We start from the raw sequence: 18,342 nt of genomic DNA, 5'->3' as shown, positions 1-18,342 counted from the left end.
GAGGCTGGCTGTCTGAGGACCCATTTGGCCCCATGCCACATAAGGCTCTCCCAAGGAGCATAATTTATGAGGTTGGAAATTTCAGTTGGTACATCTGATACCAGCTATCCCACTATGAATTCTAATGGTCTTCATTTGTTCAAAACTCAAATTTCAGTAACAAGGTGTTTTTGCAGTTGTGCAGATATTTCTTTTACCCCAGGGAAATTAAAATGGGGTTGACAAACTGCTCACTCAACTCTTACTCTGTCTCTCATAGAACGTAAACTTTTATATGCATGTGTGAATGTAAAACATATATATGTGCATAAAAACATCATTTGTTTAATCATTGGGTTTATTGAGTACAGATGGGTTTGTTACAAACTGCATGATGGTTTGTTTGACAACTCAAATCAACAGGCCCAATTGCATTACCATTTCCCCTGGGCTTCGGAATTTTCCAGTTTAATGGGGAATGCTACATAATCTCTCTCCATATCTTTTGCCCCATTACATTTTGCAATTTTTTCTAAATATGTTTTGATATTACTGTAAATGTGAATTCATGCTAGTTAATCAACTCACCAAAGAACATGATTTGTGTTGTGAAAATTCTTCAGTATGACAGATATATTATTGTTAACTGAAAATCCTCAAATAGAATCTTCTTTTTAGGTTAGGCATATCTTTCGTTAAAACCAAGAGCAATAAAAAGTTTAGTTTTTCACCTAGCAATCAAATTATTACATCTCCATGTGGAAGTGGAAGATAGAGAGGATTTTTGCTTCCCTAGTCAATGTTTTCATTTGCAAAAGTGGTTTAAAAATGCAAGGAAGTCATTTGGATTATGAACTTGCTTGTTCTTAATTTATTTTATTGTGGTTACATTTCAGAATCTAGTTTTACTTTTATTCTCCATCCTCCAATAAAAGTAGACCAATTATGTTGTACAAACTTCAAAGTTAAAGAGTTTCTCCAATTGTGGTGGAGATATGCAAGTTCAGTTTTAAGGTGAAAAATCTTGCAGACCACTTAAAGGCGTCTCACTCTTGCCTGACCTTTCTGGAAAGGCAGAGCCATACAGGGCCCGTGCTCTGTGCCTGGGAGCCCTGATGTCCAGCGGGAGGTGCTCCCCAGCCCGTGGTTTCAGGAAAGTGGGGCGGGACCTTTGCTAAGACAGTAAGCAGCTGACGGAGCCTTGCCCCATTGCCCGGACCCCAGCTTCCCACTTAGTGCCTTTGCAGCACCCTCCCTGGCCTGGCTGAAAACAGGGTCAAGCTGCCTCTCCTAGGGCCAGCAATAAGCAAGCCCATGCTCACCGTGTCCTCCCGTGAGCCTCCAGGCTGCCCAGTGGGAGCACTTGCCTCCTGCCCTTAGGTGCCCGTGGAGTCTTTTTCACAGTGTTCTTTTTCTTGTTCTGTTTTTTCTTCTTCTTATAGAAGGGTCTTGCTCTGTTGTCCAGGCTAGAGTGCAGTGGCCCGGTCCTAGCTCACCCAGTGTTGTTCTGTGTCATTATTCTCTAATGTAGAATCGCACCATCCTGGGGGTCAGGCATCTTCCGCCTCCTCTTTGACCTAGTTTGTGGCTTACAGCAGGTCCTCATCAAATAGCTGCTGAATTTTATTGAACCCTATACTTAATGCCACTGATGTGTTGAGCCCAAGTTCAGGAGCTGACACGTTGTATCTGTCAGGTGGCCCTGCCTGCCCTCTGGCGTGTCTCCTGGTGCATCTTCAGCTCACATGCCGACTGCACCAATGCTTCCAGGAATACTGGCCAAGCCCTGACTCTGGGCCCAGCACCTTGCCTATGGCTGATGGTGCAAAGACACCTCCCCATCTTTAAGGAGCTTGACAGCCTTTCTAGTCCCTTTCTGGGTGACTTGTGTGTTCCATGTACCATCTTTGCTGTTGATTAAAATGCCAACCCACGCAGCACTGAGACCAGAGCCCTGGGTTGCAGCTCTTGGGATGGCTCTGGATCACCTGGTTCCTGATTTGTCCCGGGATGTTAGGAGGTGTCATTTGCAAGCTGCCAGTTCTGTGCTTTCCAGAACCTGCTGGGTTTTTCTTTTGTCTGAACCGCACTGCAGCTCTGCCTCCCCCATGTCTTTTATGCCTGTCGGTATGTCCGGACAGAGGCTCTGCCCTGGCAATCCCCAGCCTGTTGACAGCAGCCACAAGTGTCTCCAGAACCGCAGCCCACATACATGTCTAATGTGAAGCTCACACCATTCTCATGTCCCTGGGTGTGTCCACCTCGGGGCCGCTCATGCTCTGCTTCTCCCTTAGTGGTCGGAGGATGTGTGTGTGGCCCACCTCACCCAGCGGGACGGGTACCAGGCCACCACGCAGGGACAGCTGAAGGAGCAGCTCTACCAGGAGATCATCCACTACTTCGACAAAGGCAAGGTAAAATACAAAAAGCAATTGTTCTTGTTATCCTCTTTCCGTGCACCTACCTGCAGCATTGTAAACATGTTTTTTAGTATGTGATTTTTGCAGAACCAGAAATTTGTTACAAATTGTATATTGAAATGTTTATGCATGTTCCTTCAGCTTGCACTTAAAAGTAGAAATCTTTTTTTAAAAAAAATCAATAGCCCTTTTATAGATGCTCTAAAAAAGCACCAAGTATTTTTATAACCCTTACCAGAGGGAACTAAGTCTGGAACAGTGATTCGGAGGTGTTTCTGTGCCCACAGAGCTAATGTATTCCTTTGACATCCTGCATTTTTCTGTTGTCACGGAAGAATTAATCCCATGGTAGGATGGATATTGCTCCATCCTGGTGGCTTCTAGTTTAATTGGCTTAAACAAAATTATAGATTCCACTTGACTTCCACTAAAAGGAAACCTGCTGTCATTTTAATCAGCCAGTATTATATTTGATCACTGTAGTTTTTGTGATTCAGATATGCAGTAACTATTAAAAAAAAAAAAAAAGCTGTTTCAGTTTCAGAAGTTTTTAAAACCTGCCACCGAAGTGACATTGGAACTTCTTCTTTGGTTTCATCAAGATTCCTAACTCATTTCAGAACCTGTTTTATTTTTCTTTTTTTCCTTTGAGAAAACTGACTAGCACACTTTATGAAGGTACCGGCATTCACATCCTAGGGCTGCTATAGAACAAACTAGGTGGCTTTCAACAACGGGAACGTATTCTCATAGCTTAGTGCTGGGAGCTGCAAGCCTGATGTCACGGTGTTGGCATGGCCACCCCCTCTGAAGGCTGCAGGGGAAAATCTGCCCTGTGCCTTTTCCTTTGCGTGTGTTGCTGGCGGTCTCTGGCACTGGTCATCTGTAACCACATTGCTCCAAGCCCTGCCTCTGTCATCACAGGCCTTCTCCTCAGGCGAGTCTGTCTCAATCTCCTTCTCCTTAGGAGGTACCAGCAGTCAGATGAGGGCCCACTCTCCTCCAGCAGGTCCTCATCTTCCCTTGATTACATCCAAATATCTGTTTCCAAATAAGGTCAGATTCAGAAATACTAGGGGTTAGGACTTCAAATATTTCTGGGGACACAGTCCTACCCACAATTGCACTGATGCCCAGGAGGGATGATGGCTGCCCCTTTTTGTGGCTGTTGACGTAAACCAAACCCCATTGAAAACAATGACTTAACAGAGTCCCCGTGGTCACGAGCTTGGGATTCTGCTCACATTTGCAGTAAGCGTTGCTGCATCCTTTATTTGTCCCTGCCATTCTTGACACAGGGAGAAAGTCTGAAGTTTTCAGAATGGCATATGGGCTCCCAAAGGCTGCTTGGAAATAAGGATCGGAGATGTTCTGTGAATTACACACCCAGTCCTGTAGTTTAGGGGTCCCCAAACCCCAGGTCCTCAGCCTCTGGTACAGGTCGTGGCCTGTTAGGAACCAGGCCGCACAGCAGCAGGTGAGCAACGGGTGAGTGAGCAAAGCTTCATCTGTGTTTACAGCTGTTCCCCATCGCCCACATTACCACCTGAGCTCTGCCTCCTGCCAGATCAGCAGCACCATTAGATTCTCACAGGAGCATGATCCCTATTGTGAACTGTGCGTGTGAGGGATCTAGGTGCCATACTCCTTATGAGAATCTAATGCCTGATGATCTGTCACTGTCTCCCATCTTCCCCTGATGGGATCATCTAGTTGCAGGAAAACAAGCTCAGGCTCCCACTGATTCTACGTGATGGTGAGTTGTATAATTATTTCGTTATGTATTACAATGTAATCATAATAGGAATAAAGTGCATGATAAATGTAATGCCCTTGAATCATCCTGAAACCATCCCCTACCCCGGTCCATGGAAAAATTTTCCTCCCTGAAACCAGTCCCTGGTGCCAAAAAGGTTGGGGACCGCTGCTGTAGTGGAACAGGATATATTTTTGTTCTCTGGAATGAGAAGCTTTGAGGATTAGGGCCAGTTACTAAAATTGTACTAGGTTAGCCAGGAGAATCCTGTTTCTCAGCAAACTGGTGAAGACGTGGAGCAAATGCAGCCATCCCTTCCCCACTGTGGCTTCTTGGCTCCAGGGTGGGCAGTGCTACAGAATGGGCAGGGCAGGAGGCAGGGACCCCGGGGTGGCCGGGAGGCCCGGGGGCCAGAGGTCACAGGACTGAAGGAATACGTGCATTTGTTGATGGCTGTTGCCGGGCTCTCTTTGTGGCAGCACATCCTCTGACCAGCGTTGGCTCCCGCGACCTCTCCACCCTCGTTCCCTCCTTTGCCCTCTGCATTCCAGCCACACTGGCCCTTCTGCGTCCTGAAATGCACCAGCCTTCCCTGCCACTGCCCAGTGGGTTTCTGCTGCGCTGCCTTGAGGACGTTGCTTGAGTCAGTTTTCCTTTTGCTGCCTGTACCATTTTGTCACTTGAATTAGCTTTTTCTAAGCCAGGCTTTCTCAATCTGGGCATGACTGGCATTCTGGGCTACCTGTTACTTTGTGGTAGAGGGCCACACGTGCATGGTGGACTCAAGGAATGTCTCCCTGCAGTGCCCTGGGCTTACTCCTTCCTGTCTCAGCTTAAATGTCACTGCTTCTCCAGCCACGGAAACATCCTCTTTTCTCCTTTATGGCGCCCACTGTCATTTGCAATGATAGATTTGCTTGTGTGTTTCTTTAATGAGTTCCCCAGTAGGCTCTGAGCTCTGACGCGTCGATTCCCCACCATGCATCTAATGCTTGGAACAGTGCCTGGCACACAGCACATGCTCATTACATTATGGACGTGTGTGGACAGAAGGAACAAATGAATGAAAAGTCAGCATTTAACAGTGCTTCCTGACAGATGAGAAATGCTCATGTATGGCAGGACAGATGGCCTTCAATAAATGATAAATCAAAAAACAGAGTTTGTTTTTTTAAGCAAAGGTTGCCAAATATCTTTTTCTACATTGTGATAGTTCATCCAAAAAATCATTTGGAGGGGCAAAACGAATGTGTTCGGTTCAGAACAGTGGTTCTCAACTGAGATCTGCAGGAGGCATTGTGGGTTCTCCTGACTGGGGGAAGAGAAGGTGCTGCCAACCCTCCAACAGTGCGCACACATGGCCCCACACCAGAAAGAAATAGCCCAGAATCCCTGTCGTGTCCAGGTTGAGAAAGCCCGCCTTAGAAAAAATGAATTCAAGTGACGAAATGGGATGGGCAGCTAAAGCAAAACGGACTCAAGGAGTGTCCTCAGATGTCCCTGTGTTTTGGTGGAGACAGAACAAGGGCTATGGCAAAGTGATCATTGGCTGGTCTTGAATCAGAATAAGTTTTAGGAGAATTTTCTTCATAGTAGCTGTATCGATAAAACCGATGGAAAAGCCACTTCTGAATATCCATAATATTTCCACGAGAATGTTAAAAAGGAACAAAGCCTCCTTATCCCTCTAAAACTAAAGTGAGACGAAGAACAGGTGCTGGAAAGAATTTGATAAAATGAAATTTGAAGTATCTGAGTGATCAGCTGCAAGGCAAAAAATTCATTTTAACATCAACAAGCATTACATTTTCTGGGAAAAAGAGCAGTAGGAAATAATTCATCTTCCGTAACAATCTGGATGGCCTGCACTAGAGTCTGAACCTCTCTGAATCTCCATGGCTCCAAACAGCACAGGTGTGTTTCTCACACATGCTCCGTGTCCTCCTTTTCGCTCGGAACCCAGGTGAACGGAGGTTCCGTCACAGAGAAACACAGCTGGAGAGGACAGCAAGGAGTCCCCTGCCCTGGGGCTTCTGCCCCAAAATGACAGTGTTTGTGTCATTGGCTGAAGCAGATCACATGGTCACCCCAGCCTTCAAGGGGTAGAGAAGTGCCCTTAGGGGCAGGTGAGTGTGAGCGGCACCCATGTGTACCACACAGCTCGTTAGACAGGTGAGTCGGGTTCCAGTCAAGAGCACCATCCAATCTAGATTAACAAAAGTTCATCTAGAAATCCCCTAAGTATGCATGTATTCTGAGAAAGACGGCATCCACACTAGTCTCCCAAATAACTTGGCTTCCCCCCAACTAGAGATGTGAGAATAGCATCTCATAAAACTTGTTGGGCCTCAATCCTTGTTTCTCTGTCGTGGAGTTTCCTTCTTCCATTAAAGAGGGGTCATAGGTAGGCAGGACCCTGCAGAAGAAGCAGCCTGAGAGAATGGGCTCCTGACCCCCGTGACTGCGATGTGGGGAATCCCACCAGGTGGCCAGTGCAGGAGGAAGGGGGGTCACAGTAGAAGCTCGAAGTGTGATATTTTGTGCCAGACTTAGAATCACTTTTGTTTAAGAAACAAGGCTGAGGCCTGAGTATCCCTGGCTGCTTTGGGGATGTGCCATCATTTGAGAAATAACATCCTCCTGCCTTTCCTAAATGCGGTGGAATGACAAAGGCCGTGGCTAAAGGTTGAGAAGCTTGAAGTTGGGAGGGCCCAGGGCACACCTTTCCACACACCATTCCCAGATTGCAATTATCTTGGGGGAAAAATACTTTTTAAATGGTCCACAGGTCATCACAGGCCTTAGTGGGCAGGTGACACAGCCCAAGGAAACTTGACGGAGGGCCTTGATCCGTGTGGGGCCCTGATATGGTTTGCATCTGGCTCCCTGCCCAAATCTCAAGTCGCTGTAATCTCCATTGTTGGAGTTGGGGCCTGGTGGGAGGTGACTGGGTCATAAGGGTGGATTTCCTCCTTGGTGCTGTGTCGTGAGAGTGAGTGAGTTCTCGTGAGATCTGGGTTGTTCAAAAGTGTGTGGGACCGGCCGGGCATGGTGGCTCATGCCTGTAATCCCAGCACTTTGGGCTGAGGCGGGGCAGATCACCTGAGGTCAGGAGTTTGAGACCAGCCTGGCCACAGCTAGGAAATGCAACATGCACAGATGTGGCTCCTATTGGGTTCCTGTTGGACGGTGCTGCTCTGAGTCAAAGACTTTGCTCTTGTTGAGTGCCAAGAACGTCGTCAGACCAGCACTGCCGCCCACATGCGGCTGGGAAGCTGAAGCTGCCCACTGTCCTGTGGGGCCTCAGAGGCAGCCAGAATTGCCTGCGTGCCTGTTGAGATCTACTCCTTAGACTACAGGAATATTTAAAAAGCTAAAATATTTCTGAAAGAGTTACAAAATGGGGACCCAAGTCTGGAAAGAATAAAAGGTATGTCGAAATGGCAAGGAAAAAAGCATGATCAAGCATAATCACAAGCGCCAAGATACGATGTCTTTTCCTGTGACTCAATGTCATTTCTGTAGTGGTGAAACAGCTGTCAAGAGTACGGCAGTTACCAGCAGGAACCTGGAGGGAAGGGTGACTTGGGAGTTCTCACATGGCCCCGAAGGAAATACAGATGAGGCAAATAGGAGAGAGGTAGAAACAGGCAGCCGTGAAGATAAAGTGTAAGAAATCAAGAAAAAGCAGGATCTCCTTGTTGGAGCAAGACAGAGTTTTCCGATACCTATTTTATTATTAAAATTTAGAATTGTGCCCCTCGGTGATGTTGTTTTCATTTGTGCTTTGGACAAATCCCATTATGATCTCATTTTTCGTTTCCCAGGCTTAGCAAGGATAAGTCACGTTTGCTCTTCAGGATCTGTCTGTGCACGTGCCTTAGGGAATGCGAGCCTTCCCCGCTGACAGACTGGCTCTAAGATCCGCACCATCTTGACCCGGTTCTACCTGGGCCACTTCTGAACAACTCGGGCCTGTGGGCAGAAGCCCTGCTGCTAGATCCAGTTCACTTTGTGTCTCCTTGTAAGCTCTCGGTCCCTCTCACCTGGGTCTGTCTGAGATGCCTACCCACTCTCCTCCCCAAGGCCCCATGCCTGTCTCCACCCTTCTGCTCCTGCAGATAGATAGCAGTCTGGTTTCTAATAAAGTGGCCTGTGGATCACAGCGTGAACTACTTCAAAGATGCCCAAACCTTGGGGATTCCCCCATCTCCTCTGCAGGCGATCCAGGCCTCTCACCTGGCATGAGGCCCCTTAGAGTAGGAGTCGAGCCTCCAGATGTACCCTCTCACCACCCACAGCATCTGGCCTTCTGAACATGCCCTCTGATCCCCAAGCCCTTGCACCTTCCCATGGTCTGCCCGGGCGTGGACCAACTGCTTCTTGCTGCTGTCTCGTGTGACGGCTGCCATGACGGCTGCCTTCCCGCCTTCTGGGCATATTTCACTGCTCTCAAACTTTCGTGGCTTTTGGAGTTCACTGGGGAATCTTGTTAAAATCCAGGTTTTGATTCAGCTGGTCTGGGGTGGGGCCCGAGGCTCTGCATTTCTGAGAAGCTCCCAGGTGATGTCCCAGCTGCTCCAGGGACCATCCCTGAGTCCCCAGGGCCCGTGCTGACTTAAATTCCTGAGAGCAGAGGCAGCGGCTGTGGCTGCCACCTCTGGATCTCCCTCTGAGGGAGCTGTGCCGTGGCCTGGGCTCTACTCCATTTTTTTAAATAGCTTTTTAAAGAGTGGATTTAGGCTCACAGCAACATCGAACAGTGAGTACAGCCAGGTCCCAGACACCCCCTGCCCACACACATACACAGGCACGGGGCTTTCAGGGTGTTCATTTATTAGTGAGTTGAGCACATTCTGGCCAGCACTTGAGGAAACAGCACACAATCAAGAAGGTGGCCGTCACTCAGACTTTCCACAAAGTTCCTTATTTGGGGCATATTTTGTTTGTTAACGGATCTTGCTTCCTGACCCAGACTGAGCTCCTGGGAGAGCGAAAGGCCATGCCTCCCAGCGCCCGGCCGGGGGGCAGATCCCACCCCACTCTGCCACGTGCTGCATCGCAGTCAGGTTTTATCAGCGTGCTCCTTTCCCAAGGCTAACACTAACTTCACTTTAGCACCACATTCACTGCAAAGGTTATGGATCAGACGGAGACAAATTCTTGCAGGAGCAGGGCCGGATTTTCCTGTCTAGAATCTTGTATGTTAAAAATAACAATCTTCCGTCCGAATGATTACAGCAGTTTATTAAGTGAGCGGACGGGCAGACAAGCATGCAGGGAGGGCCGTCAGCATCCACAGAACTTACCGACCTGACTGGCGCCACGTGCACCAGGCTCACGTCCTGAGCGTGTGCCCATAGCCCTTGGAGTGTTTACAAGAATTTCCTTGGTTCGATCTTACATGTATTTCATTTTAGGGGAAAAAATGCAATTCCAGTTGTACAAATGTATTGGGGTAAGGAGACTTATGACCTCAGTTAAGCTTGGAGACCAGTGACTACTGGGGCTTGCAAGACGATAAAATGGAAGACAAGTGGGACCTCAGACTGGCAAAACCATGACCCAGCTACAGCTCCACTGACCCAGCCTGTCTCCTCGTGGCCCATTTCTATATGCAATTAAGGAAATCTTCATTACGTACTTACTCTGTGGAAAGGATATACACCCTAGAGCTCATTCACTGTTTGAAATGTCTACAGCTTCCTAGGGGAAATAGGGGCTTCCAGAATCCAGAACAAGCTTGCCTCTGGACAAGGCTGAGCAGGCTGTTAAGGGAGCAGGGGTCCCCATCCCAAGCCCCCTGCGATGGCGTCTCTCTGTGCTCCCCAGGAGATCGGGGGCGTGGGGGCCAGGGAGAGACGGGAATCGGGTGATATTAAAGTTTCTCTGCCTTTGTGCTTGGAAACCAGCAAAGCAGAATGGATTTGCTGCTGTTTTATATTGGACACGGGCTTTTGAATGATGTTCTGTTATCTTTCTGTATTTCTTCCCCACGGAATCATTCTTCTATTTTTCCTTTTCCACCGTTTTTTAAAGTTTTGAATGTCTTTCAGCCTAGCTCTTGGTTTCTTAATCTTTTTCTTTCTCTCTGTAAAATGTCATTTCCATCTGTTTCCATTTTCATTCTTTTACGTTTCTTCCTTCCCGAGCTAACAATGACTCCTTGCTCCTTTTCCATTCTATTCTTGCCGCCCGCCTGAGTGTCCCCCAAAAGCCTTCTGTTGGTTTTATCATGGCAGACCAGTGTTCTTTTCTGAAGATGCTCTGTATTGTCTGTCTTATTGTGTTTGGTTGAGGCCTAATAATTTTCGATAAAGCCCTTAATCCAAGTACTTCACTGAAAATTACCAGGCTTCTCTGTGGAGGATAAGAGTCAAAAATAGAAGTCCTCCTATAAGGAAAATGCACTCAGAGTGAGGCAGTCAGTATTAGCCAACACCAGCCACCTCTGAAATCAAGAAACAGCCTGGCAGGTTGACAAATGCGATACATAATTTATAGCCCAAGTGATATATGAAGCCCTGTGACTATTTTCAGCTGGAGCTCTGTTGTATTTTCCCTTAAAATAACCTTCCCTTGACAAAGTTCACACTTCGCCTTGCACCAAAGTAAAAAAAAAAAAAAAAAAAAAGCGTCTTGCATCATTGTGTAAACTAAAAATAGGAGTTTGGAGCAAATTTCCATTTTTGGTCAAATGTGTGCATCTCTTTTCCAAGTATTTGGGGTGAAATTTTCTCATCTTCTAAGTTTCCCTTTGGGAACACAGTTGTTATTAAGAGGGATTGCAGGTCAACATAATGAAGCCCTCATATGGGTTTCTTGTTGGCATTTCTAGAATTTTTGAAAATGTGATATTAGCAGAACCTATTCAGCCAGAATTTGGCGTGAATATTCAAGGAGATCATATGTTCATTATGATTTGCTCCTATACAGTAATTAATGATCAAAGCCTGAGAAAGTCCATTTTCGAGTCAGTAACAACACTGCTCCCTTAGCTTATGTGGAATCACTAACAAGCTTTTCCACTCAAAGGCTACAGTGTTCCCAGTGCCGTCCTGCGCCGTGAAATACCGAGATGGAGCCAGGCCCACCTCGAGGCAATTCTAGCATCAGGGCTGTCATAGGAGCAGATAAATAACAAAACCCACCTTCCACCCATCACACAGGTGGGCGCTGGGTCTCCCTATCTCACAGGTGCAGGAGTGATGCCTTCTTTCGGAGAGCTGGAGAAGACTTCACAGAGGTGGTCACATTTCGTGCTTCTTGAAGAGTGAAATTAAGTTTGCCAGATGATGGCTGGGAGGAACGGGAATTTCAGATTGTGAGAATAGCGCCAGAAGGGGAAGAGCTCCTGATGACATCTCACTTTTCCGGGGAAGTAGAGCCATTCTGGGAGATAGCAATGCAGGGGACTGTCTTCGTCCCTTCATGCTCCTATAACAAAATGCCACAGACTGGGTGGTTTATAAACCACAAATTCATTTCTCACCATTCTGGACCTGGGGATTCCTAGATCAAGGCACTCACAGATTTGGTATCTGGAGAGGGCCTTCTGCCTGCTCCACGTAAGTAGTGCCTTCTCTGAGTTGTCATGTCCTGGCAGGTGTGAGGGCGCTCTCCCGGGCCTCTGTTTTGAGGCCACTCATCCCATTCATGAGGGCTCCACCGTCATGACCTAATCACCCTCGATAGGCCTCATCCCTAATGCCAACACCTTGAAGGTGAGGATTTCAACCCGTGAATTTGGGGGAGACACAAATATTCGGAGCATAGCAAAGACATTGGAGCTGGTTTGTCAGTGGCCCTGTATTGTCTCCTGAAGATCTGGCTTACAAGGACCCAATGGAAATTTCATGAAAGTAGAAAATAATGATTTCATTTTCCTCTTTTCAGGGGGTAATTCTGGCAACATGGTGGCAGCCGACTTAGAGGAGGGAGGGTGGGGGCCAGAGACCAGACGAGGGCTGGGGCATTGGGCCAGGCCTGAGCCCCACAAAGCCAGTGGCAGATGGAAGTGATGTCATGAGACTTCAAGTTAGCTGATTCCACAGTGTCAAAGACCCTTGAACAGGGTTAAAGTCAGAAAAGCAAGTGCCAGGAGTGGCTGGGTCACCCACTGGCCTAGAAGCCAAGAGTTCTTGCTGGGAGGAATATGTAGGGAGGGAATGCCCAACTTGCTGCAGAGAGCAGATGGAGGTCCTTTCATCCTTTCAGCATTGAGCAAGGCGGCGAGGGTGCACACTGAGCAGTCCTGTGCAGGGCATTTAAAGGAGGGTGTCAAGAAAAGGGAGAAATGAGCAGGGTCGCAGCTGCAGTGATGCTGGGTGTATAGAGAGTCCTGGGCCAGGTCACAGCTGCAGTGATGCTGGGTGCATAGAGAGTCCTGGGATAGCTCACAGCTGCAGTGATGCTGGCTGCATTCAAGAATCCTGGACCAGGTTACGGCTGCAGTGATGCTGGGTGCATAGAGAGCCACGGGCCAGGTCACAGCTGCAGTGATGTTTGGTGACTCCCCAGCCTGTGCCCTGGATCCCCCCCAATCCCAGGACATCTCACCAGCAAGTCCGCACTCTCCCCTTGCAGCACCCACGCGTTGTTCTCTGTCAGCTCCCACCCTCCCACCTGCAACCATGCCATTATTGCTCTGACCTTTAAGAAGAGTTCTTTCTTGTTCCAACTCCCCTGTCCAGCCACTGCCCATTTCTCCTCCTTTTTCTACAACACTCCATAAAGGGTGGTCTGCACATGCTGTTCCTCTCCTCCTGTTGTCTCTGGAGCCCACTCCCTCACCAGTGGCCAGTAGCTGCCTGTGGCAGGCAGGAGTGAGCAGCACGATGTCTCTTTCTCTCCAGTTAAAGCACCGAGCGAGAAGCAGCCGGATCTCTTGCTGCCTGCTTTAGTCTTTTCAAGGTCTTTCTTTGCAAAACTACAAATGTCCCGGCCTAAAGAAAAAAATGCCATATCTCTGTTAAAAAAAAAAAAAAAAAAAAAACCTTCTTTATTTTTTTTATCTAGGGCATTACAAGCTCAGTGAGTAGTTTTCTGTTTTGACTAATAAGGACTTGCTGTGGAATAAAGGAGCCATGTTGATGAGCATAAGTTACATGGGCAGTGACTCATATGTGATCTGAGCAGTGATTCCTGCATGACACAGGTAGTAATAGCTCCTGCATGACCAGGCAGCGTCTCCTGTATGACCCGGGCAGCGTCTCCCATATGACCCGGGCAGCGTCTCCTGTATGACCTGGGCAGCATCTCCTGTATGACCCAGGCAGTGACTCCTGTATGACACGGGCAGCGTCTCCTGTATGACCCGGGCAGCGTCTCCTGTATGACCTGGGCAGGGGCTCCTGTATGACCCACGCAGTGACTCCTGTATGACACGGGCAGTGACTCCTGTATGACACGGGCAGTGTCTCCTGTATGACCCAGGTAGTGGGTCCTGCATGTCCTGGGCAGTGACTCCTGGATGACATGGGTCGTGGCTCCTGGATGACACAAATAGTGGCTCCTGGATGACACAGGAGTGACTCCTGTATTACACAGCAGTGACTCCGATTTGACAAGGCAGGGGTTCTCGTGTGGTGGGGCTCCTGTGTGACATGGGCAGTGGCTCCAGTATGACATTGGAGTGGCTGATCCATCTTGTGCACACTTGGGGTGACTTTGGCATCAGTCAGCTTTGAACTGCAGACCATCTTTGCTGGCGCAGGGAGTCAGGCCTGAGTCTGTGTCAGAAAGGTCTTTGCAAAAAGTCAGTCCTGCACCCAGATCAGTCAGTGCCGGTTGAGCACTCCAGGAGGACAAAGGATGAGGCTTGGCTCAAGGAAAAAGTGAGGGGCCTAGAGAGAGGGGAGATGCTTGAAAAGGGTCTCCCCTCCTTGCAGCGTAGTTGCAGGCAGCACCAAGACTAGCTGGGCCCTTGGAATCATGCAGGCCCCCCCTCACCAGGGCCGCCAGCCCCACACCTGGAAGGGACGCTGTCGCTCAGCACGCATTGAGCAAAGAACGGACTGAACGCAGCCTCCTGCTAGTCCTGGGCCTCCCTGGCTCCTGTGCTGCTGAGGGACCTCCCCCAGAGCTCCGGATTCTTCCGCACCAGTGATTTTAATCCATTTTGATGTCAGAGACCTGTGTGGGACTCTGGAAATTCAGAAGGTAATTGAGTATGACTCTTTTCCCAATAACTGCTGTGAAAAAACAGAACAGATGAATTTTAGAAGAATGTCTGAAATTCAAGCATCCTGTGAAGTATCTGCACTGGTGAGTTACTTACAGCTAGTCAGCAAATGAAACCAGAGTCGCCCACCAGTATCCTGGTGAGTCATCGCCAGCCTGAATTATTAGAAAGGGATGGCTGTCCCGGCTGGCATCTTTCCTTTCATCTGCTGCTGTTCCCTTGTCCTGTGACATCCGTGTTGTCATCCTATCAGAATCGTCAACATCACCTCATGGGTAAGAAATCAATTCCTGCTACGTTCTCTACAGCTGCTTCTGTCTGGGAACTAAGGGAGGAGTTTTATTATAAAAGAAAGTTTTTATTCAAGTTTCTATTCATGGAACTTGAAGAAATGGAACTTCCTGAAACCAGGAGGTTCAGAAAAATAGAGAGAAGATTATCATCTCAAAAGAACACGTCTCATATCATCTGGGGGAAAGCAGGGGTGGGGAGACCGTGCTCCATGCTGCAACTCAACCGGCAATTTCAAGAATGCCGTAAATTGGATTAAGGATTTCGCATCAGAAAATAAAGTTTTCTGCTGATATGGGGCTTTTTCATTTGGGGCTGTGGCAAACCTCATAAGCCTGTAGCACTTTCTGAGAACGGAGCCAAACCAGGGTGTTCAATCACAGAGGTTAAAGTGATTCTTTCACTGAGATAATCTAAATCTAGATCATATTGAATCTGCCTTCTGTCTGGCACAGAAACATTTTCCAAGATATTCACGTTGGAAGTATGAATTACCCACACTCTCTTTAAAGCCCCATCCAATTAAAAGTAGATGAAAATCTCCTTAATGCAGAGTCCTGTAGAACATGCCGGGGGTAGCGGGGAGGGATGAGAGATATATAGTCACAGGAAATCTGATAGAAGATACCACCATCTAACCTGAGGGTGAGTCTGAGAAGATATTTACTCAAGACTTGTATTTCTTTTAAAAACAATTACTTTTGATATGTATCTAAAGTATCTCCTCTGTCATTTAGGATAAAAACAGATTAGGCTTTTACTAAGGAATGAATTAGAAGCCCTGGCATTCTAGGCAGCTACAGAGTTTGTATCCACTTGCAGAAAATTAAAAAAAAAAAAAAAAAGAAAAGAAAATCCAGTGTAAGAGACCTACAAAGAAAGGTAATGTTCTCTTTGAAATGGAAATCTGCTTAGAGAGGAAGTGGTCACTGGAGCTTTAAAAAAACATTAAAAGTAGGGAAGTTCTCCCTTCCTAGAAAATGTGAGCCGGGGCTCTGGCAGAGGACATACAAAAGACTTACAGCAGCAGACTGAGATATTCCAGGAACGGGAGGCAACTTTAAACCATCAGCAGGATGGGGGAGACAGACAGACAGGGACCCTGGGAAGGGACCAGGTAGCACAGCAGGGACCCTAGGCAGGACATCTTGGGCCACCTCCTACCATCCCTGGACACTGGTCCCAGCTCTGAAATCTTTGTCTTCTTTCGGCTTACTTTTATTTTGTTATTCAAAGTATTAAAATGCAGCTCTGATTGTAGAATAACTTTTACTCTCATCAAAAAAAAAATAGCAGATGGTTTCTTTACATCGTGGCTATGACAAGAGTACTTCGGGAGCATTTAAGTAAAACAGTGTTCTTAAGTTTATTGGGTGGCTCTGAAGTGAGTGAGGACTTCAGTGGGGTCATCCTAGAAAGAAAAGGCAAAGGCCAGTGAGCGGGTGGGGGCTCAGTGCCACGGGTGACCCAGGTTTGGGGCTCGGCAGTCTGTCTCCCCTGTGGGAACCTGGAGTTCAAGGCCAGCCTGGACTCTTTTCAAATCCATCCTGGCAGGAGATGGGGAAGCAGCTTGGAAGTGCTGCTACGTGGCCATCAGGAGCAAGGACTTTCAAAAACGCCACGCTGGGTCAAGCCCACCACTTATCTGCTGTGTGTCCTTGGCAAAGCTACTTACCAGTCTGATCCCTAGATTCCTTATCTGCAAAATGGGTATAATGCAGATGCCCACCTCACAAGGTGATTGGAGGCCTTAAACAGGAGAGCACAGGTGGCTGGACATAGAGTAAGCTGGGAACAGCCGAAACCACCTTTGCAAAAAAATTAACAGTGAGGAAATGATGGCAGTAAAAGGGATCTGATCTAAATCCTCACCCGCCTCCCACCCCCAGTCATGCCTCTCCTGTAATCATTCCTGGGCTTTGGCTAAGCCAACTTTGGGAGACCTCTAGTTTATGGTTTAAATGATAATAGGCCTTCCCTAAAACTCAGCCGTCTTGACAAAGCTAATGAAAGGCCATCAGGCTAGGAAGAGGGGAGAAACCTGAATTCTGCTAAGGTGTAGACTGCTCACAAAATATGCAACTTCACTACTGTAGATGAGCCTTTTGAGATCTTTTCAGGTTGTTTGCATGTCTGACACCTGGCTCCACCCAGACCCACTCCTATGGCCCACCTAGAAGCAACTCGGCTCAAGAGGACAGCTCTAACCCCCTGTGATTTCATCTCCGACCCAACTCATCAGCAGCAAGCATGCATTATTACCTGGCCACCACCACCCCTTCTCCCAAACTGCCTTTGAAAAGCCCCTCCCCTAGGAACCTTTGGGGAGACTGATTTGAGTAATGACACCGTCTCCCACATGGCGGTGTTACTGGCCGCAAATCCGTACAGCTCTGCAGCAACCTCAGTTCTCACCTTCTCAGAAGAAGGAATTCAATTGAGGGGCATAAGGCAGAAGAAGAGACTGAGGCAAGTTTCAGAGCAGGAGCGAAAGTTTATTAAAAAGTTTTAGAGCAGGAATGGAAAGAAAGTACACTTGGAAGAGGGCCAAGCAGACATCTTGGAGGTCAAGTGCCCCATTTGACCTTGGGCTTGGGGTTTGATATGCTGGCCTACTTCCAGCATCGTGCATCCCTTTTCTGGTGGAATGCCCCAGAAGGTTACCAGTTAAACTCCACCATTTTGCCTTTCAATTCACATGCTTGAGCCCACTCACCCAACTCCTGAGATCTTATCAGGAAGCTGCTGATCACCAGCTTAAGGTGTTTCTAGCTCTTGGGAAACTGCCTTTCCCTGGCACTGTCTGCGACCAATTATTATTTTAGAGAGACAGTGTAACAACTGCCTGACCATCACCTGATGGTCACCTGACTTTCCTGGTAGGGTGTCAGGGCAGCCCTCTCCTGCCCGGCTCATGCCTGACTAGCTACCTGCTGTAACAGCATGGCTGGCCTTATGTCAATTAAACTCTTTCTTTACTGCAATGCCTTGGTCTTTTTTTGTGCAGCAGGTGGGTGGGGGCTCAGTGCCAAGGGTAATCCAGGTTTGGGGCCTAGAAAGCTTGGCCTGTTGGGTGGTTCCAAAGCTGCGTGGTTCCCCTGAGGACTGGTGCTACCGTCTTGTGGGAATGATGGAAGTTGAGAAGTGGTGATTCGTGGCTGGGAATGCAGCATATAGGATGGTAGGAAGCTTTCTTGATTGTAAATCAGCATCCTGCAGTTCTGTTCACTAAACCTTGTTAAGCAGGCCCTGGGTTTTACAGGTTGATAAAGTTGAGCCCCTGTCCTCAAGGGCTTATATTCTCTGAGGAGGAATGACAAAGGGGCATGCTAGTTTCAGTACCTTACCAAAAGTTTTGAGGCAGCAGGATCCTGGGTCTTTGTGGGAGCAGAAAGGAAGAGAGTATGCAGCAGCTAGGAAGGCTTCATAGAAGAGGTGGTTCTTCTGACTTTTTCACGGTTTTCTCCAGTAATCCGCTTTGCTTTTCCCAAGAAAAATAAGGGAAATTCAGGCCAACTATCTATCAAAAAAGTATTCCACATGTGTCAAAAGCTTATCAACTTTTTTTTTTTTTTTTAGTTTTTTTAGTTTTTATTTTTTTAGTTTTTTTAGTTTTTATTTTTTTATTTTATTTTATTTTTATTTTTTTTTTTAATTATACTTTAGGGTTTTAGGGTACATGTGCACAATGTGCAGGTTTGTTACATATGTAT

At 47.5% G+C, this 18,342-nt stretch overlaps 1 protein-coding gene across 2 annotated transcripts in view; it reads left to right on the top strand.

The window, feature by feature from the left end:
- Window positions 1–18,342, top strand: part of DOCK1 (dedicator of cytokinesis 1) — a 546,602-nt gene that overhangs the window by 476,115 nt on the left and 52,145 nt on the right. For both annotated transcript variants that reach the window (XM_032175218.3, XM_032175209.2), the window contains exon 38: window positions 2,274–2,393. In XM_032175218.3, the coding sequence (XP_032031109.1) occupies window positions 2,274–2,393 (120 nt within the window). The remainder of the gene's footprint in view (window positions 1–2,273; window positions 2,394–18,342) is intronic.

Source organism: Hylobates moloch, unplaced genomic scaffold (assembly GCF_009828535.3).
Source record: "Hylobates moloch isolate HMO894 unplaced genomic scaffold, HMol_V3 SCAFFOLD_3, whole genome shotgun sequence".
Classification (NCBI taxonomy): Eukaryota; Metazoa; Chordata; class Mammalia; order Primates; family Hylobatidae; genus Hylobates; species Hylobates moloch.
Note: the sequence above shows the minus strand (reverse complement) of the source record. Positions and strands in the feature narration are given on the sequence as shown.